The sequence below is a fragment of the Daktulosphaira vitifoliae genome, unplaced genomic scaffold (genome assembly GCF_025091365.1).
Source record: "Daktulosphaira vitifoliae isolate Bord-2020 unplaced genomic scaffold, ASM2509136v1 Scaffold_3, whole genome shotgun sequence".
Classification (NCBI taxonomy): domain Eukaryota; kingdom Metazoa; phylum Arthropoda; class Insecta; order Hemiptera; family Phylloxeridae; genus Daktulosphaira; species Daktulosphaira vitifoliae.
This window is the reverse complement of record NW_026099574.1, coordinates 12,033,597-12,052,913: the sequence shown is the minus strand read 5'-3', so window position 1 is coordinate 12,052,913 and position 19,317 is coordinate 12,033,597. Positions and strand designations below refer to the sequence as shown.

Sequence of the window (19,317 nt, the reverse complement as noted above, 5' to 3'; positions counted from 1 at the left end):
AATTTAAAATATAACACTTTTTTTTTTTAATACGCTTTTATTAGTTTCACATGTATGTTGTATGTTGTATGTAACTTTCCAAACGCCACGCGTTATCGCATATTCCGTTGTCTAGACTAGACTGTTATACGCATTCACCCCTCCCCACGCCTCGCTCACAATACGACGGTACACTATTCCTATAAAAATTTATTTTTAGTTATCGTACCCGTACACGCGTGCTTGTCATCAATATTATATATATGTAAACAAATTTTTATTTTGACTGACCAATAACGCCCGCGTCTAATGCGCCTTACGTATATATATATATATTCCTACCGCCGTTTATACCTCGGGTATAACGTTAGTCCGACCCGCCCGGCCATAAAACACAGCTATACTTAGTGCATGATACTTTTACGTAGTTAAGTCGCATTATTTGTATAAATATATATATTCTAATTACTATTAAAATTAATATATTAACACGATTTATTCTAATTAAGAGATATAAAGTATTCATTCCGATTACGAGGGATGATTTCCGTATCGTCATTTTTCGTCACTACCTCCACGTTCCGGGAGTGAGTAATTTACGCGCCTGCTGCTTTCCTTGGATGTGGTAGCCGTTTCTCAGACTCCCTCCCCAGAATCGAACCCTGATTTCCCGTTACCCGTAACAACCATGATATTGATAGTAACTACTATCATAACATGAAACTAAAAAGTAAAAAATAAATATAGTTTAAAAAACTAAAAAAACACGCTTTTAAAGTACATCGAACTAAAAAGTTAAAAATAATTTTTAAAATAATTATGAACAAAAAATACTAGTATTATTGTGATAAAAGCGTCGGGCGCTCAATATACGAAAAATATGGCACAAAGCACCCACGCTTTTATCACAATAATACTAGTATTTTTTGTTCATAATTATTTTAAAAATTATTTTTAACTTTTTAGTTCGATGTACTTTAAAAGCGTGTTTTTTTAGTTTTTTAAACTATATTTTTATTATTAAAAACAAATAATAAAAATATGATTTAAACATGGTCTAAGAAAGCATATAAAAAACATAAATTATGTTTAAAAAAGTAACATACAATATCTAGTTACTAGATATTTTACTAGATTCTAGTAGATCAAAAGTTGTTAGATTTGTCAAAATCTGTATATATGACAAAAAATAATTTAAATGACTACATTTTTTTGTGTAGAAAATCAAAATTTCTATGTATAAACATAACTGAAGTGATAAAATTAGTAAAATAATTATTAATTATATATGCTCTACTATCTACAAGTATTTCATTAATTCTCTTTGTCCAAGAAATCATTTATTTATTTGAGTTATTTCAAAAAATATAAGTTTATCAATTAATTGAAATGTTCAAAAAAGATTCACTATACAGTTAACTACACTGAATAGTACAAACAATTTAATAAAAAAAATAAGAATCAAAAGCTAACTATTTCTGAATATCAACACAAACTAATACTAAGAGTTCATAAAATTATTATTATTAATAAATAGTATTGACTGATAAATAATTATTAAAATCGTCAAGTTATTAAAAGTGTAAAGTTTTATCATTTACGTATATTCTATAACTTTAATTTGAATATGTTTTAAGCATATTTCTTGTCGCGAGGTATCATAACGTACTGAATTTGCGTTTTCAAATTCTCAAAAATTATAACTGTTATAAAAATAAATAACATACTAACTATTTTTAGTATAAAAATAAAATTAACACTTATCTTGTATTAAATAAAGATAATATAGGAATTATTATGAAATTGTTACCATACAACTATTTTAACCTTCAATGAAATAAAATAAAATAATTATAAGGACATTGAAGAATAAATGAAGAAGGCATTCATATTAAAAGATATCTTATTTTTCAGTTAAAGATAATTGCAATATTTTTTCTAATATTTCCTCTTCTTGTCGCATTTGTAACTCAGCTTGCCTTTTTTCTTCCATTGATATTTGTAGTACTGCATTAAGATCTGTGTCTACATCATTAGATAATGATTCACTCAACAAGTTAGAATTTTCCAATGCAGGTACAAATGTGTAGTCAATCAAACTTGCATGAATTGCTCTACAAGGAGATTAACTAATTAACTAAAGAAATTTAAAAGCCAAGCAGATGTATCAATGAAAATAATATTAAATAATTCACTACAAAGAAAAAAATTAATTTAAATCAGTGAATATAAATTTGTTAATAATGTGAATTTATTCAAAAATATAAGTTAGTTTGGACATTGCAGATTATATGGATAAAATCTATAGTCTACAAGAAATTTAAATCCCTCTTCTGAAAAATGAAGACTTATTTAGATACAGTAGAACCTCATTAATCCGGACTAATAAGGGCTCTGGGTTTTCTGATTTAATGAAAGTCCGGATTAAACAAAATAACCAAAAAACATGTCCGTATTATAGATTTAAGAATATTATATTATACTAAATACTATATATGATATAATATATATATATATTGCAACATGATATTAGGTCCAGCAAAAACATTACATATTTAATGTAGATAGAATTATGTATATATATAGTAATGACCAAAATATAAATTACTAATACATAGTTTATGATAACTTTAATGACGGTAGATAAGAATATATATATATAAGAATATATGTACTTATGGGAAATTCGAGGAACTTTTGCCTTTATGTTTATTTTAGTGTACGGCATAAACTGCGTATTTTTCGTAATATTAGACAGCTGTCCGGATTAAGCGAAGTCCGGACTAATAAGGTCCAGATTAATGAGGTTCTACTGTATTAATAAAAAAACAAAAAAAAATAGATTGGTACCTATGAATAAGTTAATTACCTTTGTAATTCTTCTTCAGCTGGATCTAAATAGAGATCATTAGGTGTATTTGGTCTTTGAACTTGTAATGCTTCCCAAATGTCTACCTAATAAACAATACAAAAATTTTAGTGCTATAAAATCATATGTATGACAATTTTAAATTGTCTAAATTAATCTAATTAGTCTACTGAAAATTTAATATTTACAAGGTTACAATATTCTATGTGACTGATATTAATACAAATAATGTTAAAAAATTTTATAACTACCTGTTCTTCTTCAGTACCAGATTCTAATAAACTTTGTTTCACTGCAAATTGAAGTAATTCTTCATCATTATCAACATTTATTTGGCGCCTTTGTTCTGTGCCTGAATAAAAAATAATTTTTTATAATTTTTAATAAATAATGAATTAACATACACATATATTTTTAGATGTATCTAAAAAGTTATACATACATGTAAAAATAAAATATAATTTTTATGTGTTTACTTTTAATTACTCTATAAACATAGAATTTATAAACTTCTTAAAGAACTCAACTAATTAACTAATGAACTTCAAACATTTATATTTAATTTTTTCATTTGTAATAAATATAGTTAGTTATAATATTAAAATGCACATAACTAGTGTGATAAAAATATACAGTATCTGTAAAAAAAATTTACAAAAATGTCTATAATTCAAAAATAAGTAATCTTATCAAAAGTTGTACAAAAGAAATTTAAAAAAATAGACAAAATAAAATATTTGAAGGGCTCACTCCTGTTTTTTAAGTTTTTAGAAAAAAAACAAATTTTGTTTCAATGTAGTAAGATAAGTTATTTATTGTTAAAACATTAAAGAAAATTATCAAACATAATTGACTGTTTGTACAACAACTAACAGCAGTCTTTTTCAATTTAATCATATACAAAAACAAATTTCTATCAAAAATAAAATAGTCTGTTGCAATGAGTCTATCAACATTTTATTGACAAAAAATATACAGTGTATCTCACATTTAAATGAAAAAGTTTTTTAAAAATTATTAATTAAATGGGTTTTTTTAAATTATTGTCATCTTAGATTGTGAAAAAAGCATATATTAATTATGACCAATATGAATATATTTTTCATTTTTGAAAAAATTTTGATGTACCATTGAGTTGCAAACATTTTGATACTTAGAGTAGGTAATCAAAACGAGTAGGTATAGTTTATAATGATGTTTGTAGACTCGCCCGTATTCCATACCAACTCTATGTATTAATAAGCTTGTAACTCAATAAGTACTTGTCCTAAAATTGTTATAACCTATAGATCTTTAATAGGTAATGCTAACTTTTAAAAATATTATAATAGTATTAAAAGTTATAAGTGTTGAAAGTTAGACCATAAAAAAAATCGACAAAATCATGTTGGAAAATCGTAAAGTGAAAGTGCGTGAAATATCTGACATTGTAAAGTGTGCATCATATTTTACATGAACATTTGGGTATGAGAAAGCTATGCTCAAAATGGATGTCATGTTTGCTAACAACGAACCAAGAGCAACAATGTGTCAATGATTTACAGAGCTGTGTAGAGCTATTTAACAAGAATAAGAAGGAATTTTTGCGTTGATATGTGACAATGGATGAAACTTTATTCTTTCACAACACTTTCAAATCAAAACAACAGGCAGTTGAGTGGACTAGTATAAGGTCTCCGAAGTGGCCAAAATCGCAATAATCAGCAGGCTAGATTATTGCCTATGTAATTTATAATGTGTGCATGGAATTATATTAAATTATTATTATTTAGGCTTTGAATTGCTGCCACACCCACCATGTAGTTCAGATTTGACCCCAGCAATTACTACTTCTTCGCGAGTCTCAAGTGGATCCTCCAGGGAAAAAGATTCAGCTCGAATGAAGAAATCATCTGAAACTGAGGTGTATTTTAAGGGCCAAGATAAATTGTTCTATTCGAAAGGCATAGAAATGTTAGAATGTCGCTAGAATGAATGTATCACTCTAAAAGGAAACTATGTCGATGAATTATGTAAAATTTTGCGAAAAAAATGTGTTTTTATTTGTAAGTCCTGGTACTTTTTGAACTGGGACCTGTAATTAGTAAATTTAGTCTATTTATGATAGTTCAGTGAAACAACTAGCAATTCCAATTAACAAGAATTTATTTATTTATTTATATGTAATGTCTTATTTATTTTTTTATTTCTATTTTATATTATTTGTTTAATATTTAACTATATTTTGATGTATATAAAAATTTCAATAGTATAAGTTTATGAGAATACAAAAAAATGTATAACAATTTCTTAAAATAAAATTCACTATAATTTTATATAAAATCCCCTTTTATATAGTTAAAATTTGAATAACTATCATTACACACAAATTAATATAATGTCAAAAGTAAACTAATGTTGTTTTCATACTATAAATTAATATATTATATTTAACTATCAATGAAAAGTAATACTGAAATATTTTACCCAAGACAGTGTAATTCCTAGGAGGAACAAAAACTGAATCTTCAACCACACAAAACATTTTGCCATCAGAGTCTAATATCTGTATACCTTCAACACTTTTATCAGCAGCATACAAATTACCAAATGTAATTTGAGCATTGGAAATATGATATAAAGGTATTTCTTAAAAAAAATTATGGGTAAATTTATGCATATTTAAAAATATAAAATTTTTTTATTACCAATTTTTACAGGAAAGCCTGATGGAAGTTGCATTTCTATAAAATCTTTTAACTTTGCAAAATGTGAACTAGTTATGGCCATCAAATCAACAATAGGCATTATTTGTTCTTTTAAACTAAGAGGATAATCTTCACACAGCCATAAATTAGCCTAAAAAGAGTAATTTTAGAATAACAACCAATAATGTTCATATGATTTTTGATACAACCTTTATTTTTGTGACTTTAGTAGTTTGCTCTATTGGTCTACGTAAATATTTTCCTTTAATATCAAGGAATTCATTGAAATATTCATCCATAGTGACTTGAAATTCTGATTTATCTGGCTTCAATTAAAAATTACAATTATTTATTGTTTTTAGATAAAATATGTGATAGACTTACACATTTTTCTTCGCTAGTACCTAAAATTGATTGTATAGGATTTTTACTATTACTTAGCTTAATTTTATCAACTTCAGCCATGTGTTCAGTTCTTGATTTGGTAACAAACTCCACATTACTTGCATTAAAAACTTTACAATTATAACCATTAATTACTTCTACTTTATCTTGTCTCCAACCCCAAATACCACTTTTATTTCTTTAAAACAATAAAAACTCATTTCAATTATTCAAAAATTAATTTAAAATAGAGTACCTTTCAAAACTTATTTTTTTTGTATCTATATCAAAACTAACAATTGGGGTAGATAAACGACTAGACACAGTATCATCAGATGGTCGCATTACTTCAAGTCCCTGTTCTAAAGGAAACATTTGGATTTCCTCAACATATACCCTGTGTGATTCATGATCCACTTCAAGAAAAGTTGCTGATTGGTCTGTAGAGATAAATTAAAAATGAAGGTTAAAATTTAAATATAATAAAATACAGATCTATTAGTCATCTAACTAAGTATATAAATTAAATAAAACATATATGTTCTAAGTTAATTACAATTATCCTACAATGTATGATATAGTATTTAATACTAAAAATAGTAATGTCAGTCAAAGTTACATAAAATATATACAGAGTAATCAATAAGAAATAAAACACTTATTTTATCAAAACTATTAATTATTTTAAATTTAAATTATTTAAAGGAAAATATGATTTATTTCAAAAAATGTTGTAATATATTGTAAAATAATTTATTTTGTCATCACATCAAGGATAAAAAACCTTAACTTTAATGAAAACTCCTACTCTTTGCTTTCTAATATGATAGAAAAAAATGAGTTCAGTTAGCGACAAAAAGATAAAGGCACTACATTTAATCAAATAAAATTCTATATTTATTTCGTAGAACTAATTATTATAAATACAAATATAATCTATAGATTCTATGTACTACCAAACTTCAGGTTATACCCAAATGATAGCTATCTTATATTATTTTCTTGATCATAAACTAATAAATAAAGATTTATCGATAATATCTTAGGTTTTTTTGTGACAAAATTATAAAGGCAGTCAGTTTCGTTGCGTATTTGCAAGAAACAAAATAAATTGGTCAAAAATATGGAAAAAAGTCATTTTTTCAGATGAAAAAAAATTTTATTTAGATAGACCTGATCAGGTCTATCAGGATTTTTATATTACTATCACGATTTAAGAAAAGATGAACGTATAATGTCAAGACGTCAAATATGAGGAGGATCTGTAATGATTTGGTGTGCAATTGGTTATGAAGGACGAAGTAAAGTTGTTTTTTTAGATGGCCAAATAAATGCTGTGAATTATAAAGATCTCGTTAACACCCATAAGTTGTTTTCGGCAAATAGAAGGTAGAAATTTTATATTTCAGCAAGATAATACGCTAACCCATACTGCTCGAATTATAAAATTTTGATTAAAAAGAAATTCTGCAGCAATATTAGATTGGCCTGCTAGATTTCCAAATGTAAATAATATTGAAAATGTTTGGGAACTACTCGCCAAAGAAGTTTATAAAGATGCCAATCAATAGTCTTCAGTTAGTCAGTTGAAACAATCAATTTAAGATGCTTGGGCACGCACTTATTTCCCAAGATGTTATAAAAAAGCTTTATAACACAACTCAATTTGAATATTTGGCCCTGTTCGTGCTAATAGAGGTTCCACTAAATATTAATATATTGAAATTATGTGTATAATCATTAATAAATTTAATATCTAATAGTATGTTTATATATAAATATTTGTCTTAATAATATTGTCACAACAAAAACCAATAAATTCATCGATAAATCTTTATTTATTAGTTTATGATCAAGATTATAAAATAAGATTGCTATCATTTGGGTATAACCTGAAGTTTGGTAGTAAGTAGTACATAGAATCTATAAATTATAAATGGATTAATAATAACTAGTTCTACAAAATAAATATAGAATTTTATTTGATTAAATGTTGCGCTTTTATCTTTTTTAAACTGTACTTATTTGGTTTTAGAATAGAAATTCTACATTAATTTGATTTTTATAATACCAGAGACAACAAATATGTTTCAGTGACCATAAGTTATTTTTTGTAATTATTCTTGCTATCGTCCGTTTTAGTTATGATAACAAGAATTCTCAATAAAAACTTGTTTATGTGATAAAATGAAAAAATAACTGTATAATAAACATCCAATTATCAACAGAAAATTGGTCAAAAATGGCAAACTTTAATAAGCAATAACAGAATAATGATTACCAAATAAACATATTATAAGAACAAAATTAATTGTAATTGATTTGTCTATCATATCATAAAACTAAAAATAGGAGTTCCATTTAAGAAAAGTAAATTAAAAGTTTTTTTAATTCGGAAGGGACACATAAAATAATTTTTCTATATATAATTGTAGAATTTTTTTATGTTAAACAATTTTTAATAGTTTTGATGAAAATGAGTGTGTCATCTTTAATCAATTACCCTATGTAATCTATATGTAGATTTGAAAGACTTGTTTTCATATATATTAGATCGGAATGGTAAATCAAATATCAATTACACCTGGACAATCAACTAATTATCTTTGGATATACAGAGAAAATAAAATTTTACTATTTTTATATAATTAACAAATGTTTTTCATCTCATGTTTTCAGTAAAATATAAAGAGTTAGCTAATTATGAATATTTTTATTATTCTACTGTGCAATCATTAATCTTTTTATAAAAATATTTAATTTATTTTGTTCTAATTCAACATAAAATACTTCTATACTAAAGAAAATATATTAACCTTTATTTAGTTGAAACATAAATGATCTTTCTGATTTGATAAACATATTAGCTAAAATTTATAATAAGAAATATTTCGCTCGTGCAATTAATTTTTATAAAAATATTACTTACTTTGACCTAAAAAAATATAACTTAAATTTCCACGTTCCCAGTTACCCTGATCAATTCCCAACAATGTTGTATCAATTCTAACTTTTGATCCTTGTTTAAAAATTTTATAAGTATCACTTGGACACATCCTTGATACCAATGGAACTAAAATTAATTAATATTATTTCATAAAACGAAAAGTTATTTATATCTTTTAATTTTCTTTGATATTATTTTAAATCTTACCCCAACTAATAAATTCCCATTTCATTTCAACATAAAAATCTGGTGATTCTTCTAGTAGCTTTAATAATTTAGAGATACCTGAAGCCCTACTTGAATGACGTTGGTAATCTCTATGTTCCATAACGAGTTGAACAATATCGGAATCACCTGTAGCAATTGCTTCTTGTAAAGCTGTATAAAATTATTTAGAAATCATGTTAAGTATTAATTCATATTTCTAATAAAATATAATTTTAAAACTACCTGTCCATCCTTCTTCATTTTTTGTATTTACATTTGCACCTTGGTTTATTAAAATTTGAATAGCAATTATGTCTCCCAATGTAATAGCTAACATCAGTGGTGTTCGTCCTCTAGGATCTAACTTTTCAAGTTCATTCTAAAATAATATTAGTCAGTGTAAAAATGTACATATATTACTTTAGTTTAGATTACAGGTAAGGTTACACTAATAAAAAGTAAAAAGTAGACTTTTACAAATACGAAATGTGTTAGAAAATAACGGGAATTTTTAAATTTCGCGGTTTTGGAGAGTCAAACTTTTCCAATTACCAAAATTTTTTTCATAATATCGGTGCACATATCCCTGAAGTATGATAAAATTTTCAGCTGAATTTATTATTTTTTAATTTGTCAGGGGCAGTCGCTAAAGTTAGACGTGCTTTTATGAGCTTGGCAATTTTTGTTTGTTAAAAAAAATAGTTCAAAGGATTTGTATCAAATTTAGCGTTAAAAATAAAATAAAAAAAGTGAAATGTTAACAAATGTTATGATGAGTCTGCTATGAGTAAAACAAGGGTTTACGAGTGATATAAACGTTTCCAAGTTGGCCGTGAAGACATTGAAGGTGACGAACGCTCCGGATGCCTCACCACATCAAAAACCGAAGAAAACGTAGGAAAAGCGAGAAAAATAGTTATGAGCGATCGCTAACTCAAAATCAGCGAAGTCGCTAAACAAGTTAGAATGTCGATTAGCTTGCGCCATGAAATTTTTTCGAACGTTTAAGGTATGAAACGTGTAGCAGCAAAATTTGTTCTAAAATTGTTGAATTTGAACAAAAACAGCGGAGAATGGAAGTTTTTCAGTAGTCACTTAATGAAGTCAACGACGATGCAGAATTACTGAAACGTGTTATAAGAGGTGACGAAACATGGGTTTATGGATACGACCTTGAAACTAAAGCTCCATTGTCCCACTGGAGGAATTTTGGATCGCCAAGACCGAAAAATGCTCGACAAGTGTGATCAAAAGTAAAGGTTATGCTCACTGTATTCTTCGATTTTAATGGCATTGTACATCATGAATTCTTGCCACGAGGTCAAACAGTCAAAAAGGAGTATTACCTACAAGTTCAAATGCATTTTCGTTAAGCAAAAAAAAATAAAACACCAGGATTTGTGACAAATGAAATTATGGCTTTTGCACAACAATAAGCACCTGCTCACACTTCATTGCATGTTTGTAAATATTTGGTCAAAAACAATACTGTGACAATGCTTCAGCTTTCATATTCGCCAGACATGGCTCCGTGTGACTTTTTTTGTTTCGAAAAATAAAAAAAATCTTAAAGGGCCGTTGTTTTACAAGACTAGATAACATTAAAAGCGCATACAAGAACGATATCCCAAAGTTCAAGTTTGAGAAGTGTTTAGAGGATTGGAAGAAGCATTAGCACAAGTGTATAATATCTAATGGGGACTTTTTGAAAGCGACAACATTAATGTAAACACATAAATAAATATTTTTTTCAAAAAACGAAAATTCCCATTATTTTCTGAACACAATTCGTATATAAATTATTTAAAAATAGTTGAATTAGCTAAAAAGATTTAATAAAATTTTGTTCGTGATATAGTATACTATAATATATCATTAAATGTGTCAGTGCAACTGCTTAATTGTGTGATTTTAGTTTTGTTTAAAGAGACAAACTATATACTAAACAATCACAGTCACTCCTTTTTATTGTTACAGTTATTAATTTCAAATATATCATTGGTAATTTATCCCAAAATAAACAACACTGCATATGCTATAGGTATAAAAAATCAGCTGAGTGATAAATAGAGAGGATGGCAAAATCGAGTGGGAAGAGAGTTACAACATGTGGTGACAGTCACCATACTAATAGCACATCACTCTTCACGTTAGATGTTTCACATAATAAAGTTTTTATTAATTTTTTGTTCCCTCTCCTGGACCTATTTTTCAAAGGGAGACNAACAGTCACCATACTAATAGCACATCAACTCTTCACGTTAGATGTTTCACATAATAAAGTTTTTATTAATTTTTTGTTCCCTCTCCTGGACCTATTTTTCAAAGGGAGACGAATGCCCCTTCCCACTTATATATAATATATTAAAAAAAAATTACTTTTTTGAAAATCACATATTTTTAAGGAGGCATGTCCCCCTAATGAACTCCTTCCTATAGTGATATGGCTGTGTGAGAGAGAGGGGATCATTGAGTCCAATGAAAAAAGTCGACATTTCCAATTTGTGTAGCCACAAATGTTCTTTTTCAAAAAAACTTGGCATTTAATAAACAAATTCATCCACCGAATGTATGGAATAAATATATACAAAAAAGTAATGTTAGAAAAATTGTAAGGAAATATAAAGATTTTTTTTTATTGAACAAATAACATTAAATTGCTTCTTACAATTTTTGTAGTTAATACCAACCAAAATCTACAGATTTAGTCATTTGAAATCATAATTAATCTAAATATGATAGTAATGACAGTACTCATTTTGTATCAACATTATTCAAAACAAAAAGAAAATCAACAAAAAAAGTAAAAATACCCAAACCAATACTAAAATTAGGTAATTTCTTTCAATTAGATTAAATTCAAATAATCTTAACAAGACTGAAAATAATTTGTTATTTATAAAAGGTACAGGGAAGAAACAGTTCAGTCCATTTTAGTTTTTAATTTTATTATTATGGTATGATTAGATAATCCATTAGTAGTAGTAATAAGTAATGTAATCCATTTGTTGAAAATTGTTTTCATTTTTATAATATTAGGTATCTATTTTTTTTTTCATTAAAATAATAGAAATTTATAACTTTATTTTTGTTCTCCTGAAAAATTTAAAGAAATGTACAATTATCTTTTTTTCTGTAACCTTCATAGAACAACATATACAGTGTATCTAATATTTTTGTAATTTTTAAAGTGATATAACTATTGATTTTGAGCTTTATGAAGCCATGTAAAATAGTAATAAGATTAACATTATTGAATTAATATTTATGCACAAACTATTTAATAAAAAGTAAAACCATAATAAATTATATAAGTAAAAATTTTTAATTTATTTATCTTAAAAAAAATAAGAATCCTTGTTACTTAAATAATTTTGTATTATTTGTATGGAAATATAGTTTAATAAACATCAAAATTATTTGAACCTTTCAGAAAATTTAACAAAAAATATTTTTTATAAATTGAGCTTAACAAAATTCATTTAAAATTAATGAACAAAATAAATCTTAAATTTATGCAATTTTTGTAAAAATAATAAAAATTTAACTAGAAATAACATGTATATGGTTAAAATAATTAACACTTAAGAAACTTAATAGTACATACTTAGTAGTATTTCATATTATTACTATTTAAAATTATGTGAAAAATATTTTAAATATATTATCAAACATCAAAAATAAACTACTATTTAAAAACTTACTAAGGCGGAATTTTCGTCTAATTTAATCAAATTAAGTCTTTCTTCTAGCATCTTATACTCATGCAGCCAAATAAGATAATGCAAAGGATAATTAATTCTAGCTCGAACCTCCCATCGATCAGGAGAACTTTGTGATCTTTCATCAGACATAATTGATGTTATTATTTGCAATTTAGAAACCAAAAATTGACTAGCATATGTTTTTCATTACAGTAAAAATAATCAATGACGTAGTTTTTATAAAAATAATTTTATTTAAAAAACTAATTATTTGTAAAATTCAAACTTAAATAAAAATATAACAGAAAACAAAAAATATACTTCAGGTGAACCCAAACTTCCTTAGGCTTTTTCTAATCAAAATTTGCAATAAGATAAGATAAATAATCACTTATTACGATAACCCAGTGACCCCATATATAATAAAACAGGTTATCAGTCCAACTCTCTAATTTGCTACACTGTATCCTAATGTAATTGTATCTATCTACTGTTATCATCTTCAATAAACAACAAATATACTAAAACTTAGTATTTTGTACTTTGCATTTCACTTTGTTTTATTAAATGTAGACATAATTAACTATTAGATTTATGAATTTATTATTATTATTTTTTACTTGATTTTTTTGATTAAATTTTATTTAAACTATCTTTATATAAAAGCAAATTATGAGCTTAAAATTTCCGTAGTAAGAAAATTAATTATGGACGTATTCACATACTTACTTAGCATTTTATGTATTATATGAATATTATGGCTCTGGGTCATGCTGTAGTAGTCTGGGAATGGGAAAATCGCAACGGAAGATGGAAACCACATAGTCCTGAAGTTGCACAACTTTTAGAAAGAGCTCATTTTAAAAAGTTGACTAGAGTTATACTTAGAGATGCTGATCCCAAACTAGAATCATTTGTTAACCTGAGAACAATGTATCAGTGTTCTGAAGAAAATGAAGGTAATTAATATAAATAGTTTTAAAGTTTAAAGTTCTTTTTTCAAAAGAATTATTTAGGAGCGTTTTTGGCGGTTCGAAGATCTTATTATCCAGCTAGTTCTCTACCAGGTAAAGGAGCTAGATGGGAATGGGCTGGTGATATTTCCGGAGAATGGCATACTTATGATATGGAATCTCAGTGTTTTTTAGAAACAGCATACGCTATGGTTAAGTATATTTTATTTGATAATTAAATCTTTCAGTTTAATGGAAACTTCCTAATATATTTTTTTTTAACATTCATTATTTAGGGCTGTCAAATAATTGATGTCAGTAAAACATATTTAGGCTTTCCATATACCATTGACTTTTGTAATATGACCCAAGTGAGAAATGATAGTGGTCATAAAAAAAATATTAGACGAGTCAATCAAGCACCTTATCCACTAGTAAAAATACAATCAGATGAAGTGATTCAGTTTAATGGTACATCCAGTATTATTATATTTTGAAGTGAATCTTTTCCCTTATTATTTATTTTGATATTTTTCAGATAGAGCAGTCATTGACACTATTAGAAATCTTTCACTTTTAGAAAAATCTGCTAGAAAATCTAATTCAGACTGTATAGAAACACTTACCAAAAAACAATTACAATGTAAAAAAAATAAGCAAATGACTTCTGATAATTACCATAGTGGAACAAATATAGCTCGAACTCTACTAAATATTTTTGGTATGTTTTAAAAATTAATAAAAATACAACTCATGTAGATAATGTTCTCAAAAACATTTAGGCTTCTTTTTAACCTTTTTAACATATGGTCTTATGTATACAAAGTAATTCGCTACCTTTGTCTCATTGTATATCTTAAAAAGTGTCAGACAAAATAATTTCTTTTTTTTTAGAATTTATTAGTATATTATTAGTCAAAAATAGATCAACACATTAATTTACTAGAAGAAAATTATTTTTATCACCTATTCTTTTCCTTTAGAGTTGTATTAACTTTAATTTCTCATCCGTCTTAGTATAAAAATACTATTATATTATAAAGGGATTAATGAAACATTTCTTGTACATATACCTTTTGAACAAAACCCAGAAAATGCCCCTAATATATACCAGGTGATTCTTTTAACACTAATAATTTGATTTTTCTTTAAATAATAATTATGTTAAGAAAATTATTTCTCTTCTCCTACCAAAATATTACAATGTTGATTATTTTTGAAGTACTGGTTTAAAAGCTGTTATCAATTAGATCATTTTTTATTTTATAAGCTAATTAAATTTATATGTTACCATTTAAAAACATAAAGTTGATACTCTTATAAGGCATAAGAGTTGAATTAAAAAAATAATTTATAAGAAAATCAAATAATATATAAAACTTAAAAATTCCAAAGGGGTGTTCTCGGGGTTTTTTTGAAATGGATATACACAAGATATTTTTTCATTATCGTCTCTTAAATATAGTAGTATTTTGAAAAATTGAGTAGCTAGTAGTGTGGTAAAATCTTAAACCAAGATTTACATATATACCATATACACCGTATAAATACACTTATATTGGTGTATATGATACTAGTGTTAATAGAATTACCCTATATACAGAGTGTGTCAGGCCTAACTGATAATATACCTTAAGAAGCATACATTGATATACCATAATATTTAATATATATATTCTATCAAGTTATTTATTAATAATAGTGGTTTTCTAGTAATTAATTTTTAATCATATATCATGTTTCAGCTAACAAAAATCCATCTTCACTCTCACGGGAAACTCAGTGGCCTTTAGCATCCGCAATCAATAAAAGTTGTAATACATCTATTAAATCAGATTCATCAATTATAGACTTAGATATAAGTAGTAATCGTAGCGGTAGGCGTCCTAGTGTAGATACTGTATCTACTTACTTAAGTCATGATAGCCATGAACATCGAACCTCACGGGTATAATCAATAATTAAAAATAATATCATTTTTATTGATAATGAACTATTCAAAATAATTATTTCTATGTTTCAGTGTGATCTTTTAGATTATTCAGGTGGTAGTATTGGAAGTGATGATGTGTTTGAGTATCAGCATAAGTCCAGTGAAAATAGGAATCAATCAGTTTTTGGTAAGTCATAAAGTGTATTTAGAGAGTTATTGCAAATGTTAAAAATACATAAAAATATATTTTTCAAGGTAAATTTAGAAAAGATTGATTTTTTCAGCTAATTTAGCTTTTAATTGTTATAAAAATGTTTTTAATTTTTAGTTCACACTAATAACATGATATTTATAAAAAATGTATATACTCATACTTGGGTAGAATACTTTTTTAAATCATTATATCAAATATAAAGATTATTTTCATGTTTTATTTATTAATTAAAATATATTATTCAGACAAGTGAATCAAAGTTGATGCCCAAACATTTTAAATACTGACATTTTGTGTTGTAAAATTCTTCTTTGTTTTTGTAGTATATTTCTAAGCATTCCTAATTAGAAAACTACCAAATATTTATATTTGAAAAATCAATTTTTTCTATATAAATTCCATGATTTAGATTCATTATTTTATTTTTTAGATTAGATAAGGCTTTAAAAAAGTTATCTGGCCAAGTATGGAGGTACTAATAATAATTTTTAGTCATAACCTTTGTACATTTTTATGCTGCTTAAACGTCATTTGGGTAAAAATAATATACATGGTTTCTATTTATCGACTAAGTGCTTAATATATTTAAAAAAAAAACAATAGACAAAATACGTTAAAAATATTGTTTTATATTGTAAAATTTTTAATTCAGTTATTATATGTCAATTTTTTGTTTTAAATCTAAAAAGTATATAATGTCAATAGTACAGACTAATAATTAATTATATAAAATAAATTTATGATCATGACCATTAACTAAATTTTAAAGTTGACTGAAGAACAAGGACAGTATTTAGGTGTAAATGACTTTTTTTTTTCCAAAATTATGATGTGAAAAATTAAAATCTGTTGGTTGAAAAATTGGTCTACTAAATAGGTTGACACGGACATGACCATAATCATTGTCAGTTATTTAGCTTTTTGTAAAATCATAATTTAGTTGTATAACTGAAATTATATTATTTAAATCTTTTATTTAATAAGTATTTTAAGTCAGTTTAAATAATATTTTTTGATGGATTTTCATGTCTTTTTTATTTTATTATTTTTTTACTTTTAAATTTTAAGGAATAAATTCAGTTAGTGAAAAATTATCTCATTATGTTCAAATTGTGGATGATTTTTGGCCAGGACTTGATTCTTTATGCCCTTATTGCCAAAATCCACTCACATCATCTAACTCAAGTAAAGTTCTTGTGGTAGCTTTAAGTCAGTGCCAACACAGGATGCACCTTGCATGTCTTAATTCAGTTTTAAATAATCAACCTAACTCTAACCAGGTATTTTTTGTCAAATTATTTGATAAATACTACACATTATACATGTATTAATTATTATTTGTTATTATATATACTTTTTTTGATATTAGTTTATGTATATTCAATGTCCAATCTGCTTAAAAGTATATGGAGAAAAAAGAGGAAATCAGCCACCCGGTACTATGAAATACACTTACTTAAATCGTTCATTGCCTGGTTATGGTAGCACTAGAACTATCCAAATAACTTACGAGTAAGTCATATTTGATCAATTATTTCAGTTTTTTTAAAACACTACTAGTGCTTTGTTTTCTAGTACAATTTTAAGTAAGATATCATAAATTCCCACCTTCATATATGTTATACTTTGTTGTGATATGATACTTGAGAAGAAAGCATCAATATGTATTACATTATACATTACTAATATTGGTTGTATGTTTAACATTTAATACTGTTATTTACAGTAGTAATATGCCAAACGCTCACTTTTCAATCAAATAAAGATATAAGAACAAAATTGCTTCTTGTAAAACTGTATAAATATTAATAAAAAATCATGTTAAGTATTAATTCATATTTCTATTAAAATATAATTTTAAAACTACCTGTCCATCCTTCTTCATTTTTTGTATTTACATTTGCACCTTGGTTTATTAAAATTTGAATAGCAATTATGTCTCCCAATGTAATAGCTAACATCAGTGGTGTTCGTCCTCTAGCATCTAACTTTTCAAATTCATTCTAAAATAATATTAGTCATTGTAAACATTTATATAAATTAATTTAGTTTAGATTATAGCTAAGGTTACACTAATAAAAAGTAGAAAGTAGACTTTTACAAATACAGTTATTATGGGAGACTCAATGTTAATTGAAACCTAAATTTTCAATAAAGTATAAAGGATTAATAAACAATGAATATTTTTATCAAGTTATATAAATAAAAAATTAAAACTACTGTAGTGTTAACTATTTTTGTGGGCTTAATTTTTATCTAACGCATACAATATTTGGACCTTGGGATGGTTATTGTCATTTTCGTTTTCAGCCCATAAAATATTAAGATTTTTATGCCTAAAAATAAAATTTAAAAGTATATTGATTTTAGGATATCATCTGGTATTCAAGGGGAAGAACACCCTCATCCTGGAAGACCATATTATGCTCTTGGATTTCCAAGAATATGTTATTTACCAGATACAGAAAAAGGCAGACGAGTTTTATCATTGTTAAGTAAAGCATTTGAAAAAAGGTTAGTATTTACTGTTAGACTTTCAATGACTACTGGAAATGAATATGTAGTAGCATGGAATGGTATCATACATAAATCAGATTTTGAAACTAGATTACCTCATGGTTTTCTAGATGAGTGTATTAATCAATTGGCAGCTCATGGTGTTATCTAATTTATTTAAGGTATTATTTTTAAAAATAAAATGTTCTATAGTTTATTTTTTTTTTGTAATAGGAAAATTTCCTATTATAGTTTTATTCTTAGCCACATTTTTTAATTTATTTACAATTTTACTAATAATTTATTTTGTATAAATAAATTAAAATAAAAAAATTAATTGGACCCAAAAATTTTATTAATTTATTGATCTCTTTTATTTAATAATATTTTTTTCATTAAAACTTAAACTTTATTTAACATTCTCTATTTTTTTTTATTTAATGTAAACTACTTACAGATTGCAATCTATGAATCAATGTTATAATATTGAGTAAATTTGTAACAATATTATGATATATTTAAATCAATTATATGTAAATGTCAATGGTGATTGGAAGAAACTATCTAAGTCATAAATAAATTTATATCATACATGATTTTAAAATATCATTTGATTACTTTGTTTCACCAATACATACATAAAATTTTTTTGAATCATGTATGTCAAAAATTTAAATAAACATAATAAATATGTAGACAGTTTTTCCAGTGCACCACTAATTTAATGATCGTGATTATCATATTAATTATATAGGTTATTTTTGTAATACTAACTTTTTTTTAAATTCTTAACTCTTATAACTTATGATAACAATGAGGTTATATTGTTAATTATTTATTTGTAAACAATTCATACATATAATATTGTTATATGTACACATTTTTATATTGTTATTTAAAGAAAGAAATTATTTTAAAAATAATTAATTTTTTATTTATTGTTA

At 25.4% G+C, this 19,317-nt stretch overlaps 2 protein-coding genes across 5 annotated transcripts; one reads left to right on the top strand and one right to left on the bottom strand.

The window, feature by feature from the left end:
* Positions 1-990: 990 nt before the first annotated feature.
* On the bottom strand, positions 991-17,889 carry LOC126902457 (ankyrin repeat domain-containing protein 13D). 4 transcript variants are annotated; one of them, XM_050679753.1, is made up of 12 exons: positions 17,745-17,869; positions 9,317-9,452; positions 9,074-9,244; positions 8,849-8,992; positions 6,176-6,359; positions 5,920-6,118; positions 5,745-5,861; positions 5,536-5,686; positions 5,315-5,476; positions 3,100-3,200; positions 2,849-2,934; positions 991-2,093 (listed from the first exon to the last, which is right to left on the bottom strand). In XM_050679753.1, the coding sequence occupies exons 1-12, from the start codon at positions 17,760-17,762 to the stop codon at positions 1,883-1,885; spliced, it is 1,680 nt and encodes a 559-aa protein (XP_050535710.1). In that variant the 5' UTR covers positions 17,763-17,869; the 3' UTR covers positions 991-1,882. The 4 variants fall into 4 exon arrangements, with proteins under 4 accessions (XP_050535710.1, XP_050535711.1, XP_050535709.1 ...); XM_050679754.1 differs by lacking the exon at positions 17,745-17,869 and adding an exon at positions 13,507-13,628; XM_050679752.1 differs by lacking the exon at positions 17,745-17,869 and adding an exon at positions 12,778-13,124.
* LOC126902458 (protein deltex) lies at positions 13,517-19,147 on the top strand. Its single transcript, XM_050679756.1, has 9 exons — positions 13,517-13,736; positions 13,794-13,942; positions 14,027-14,201; positions 14,269-14,451; positions 15,476-15,678; positions 15,754-15,850; positions 16,946-17,157; positions 17,247-17,389; positions 18,248-19,147. The coding sequence occupies exons 1-9, from the start codon at positions 13,517-13,519 to the stop codon at positions 18,543-18,545; spliced, it is 1,680 nt and encodes a 559-aa protein (XP_050535713.1). The 3' UTR covers positions 18,546-19,147.
* The last annotated feature ends 170 nt before the right edge of the window (positions 19,148-19,317 follow it).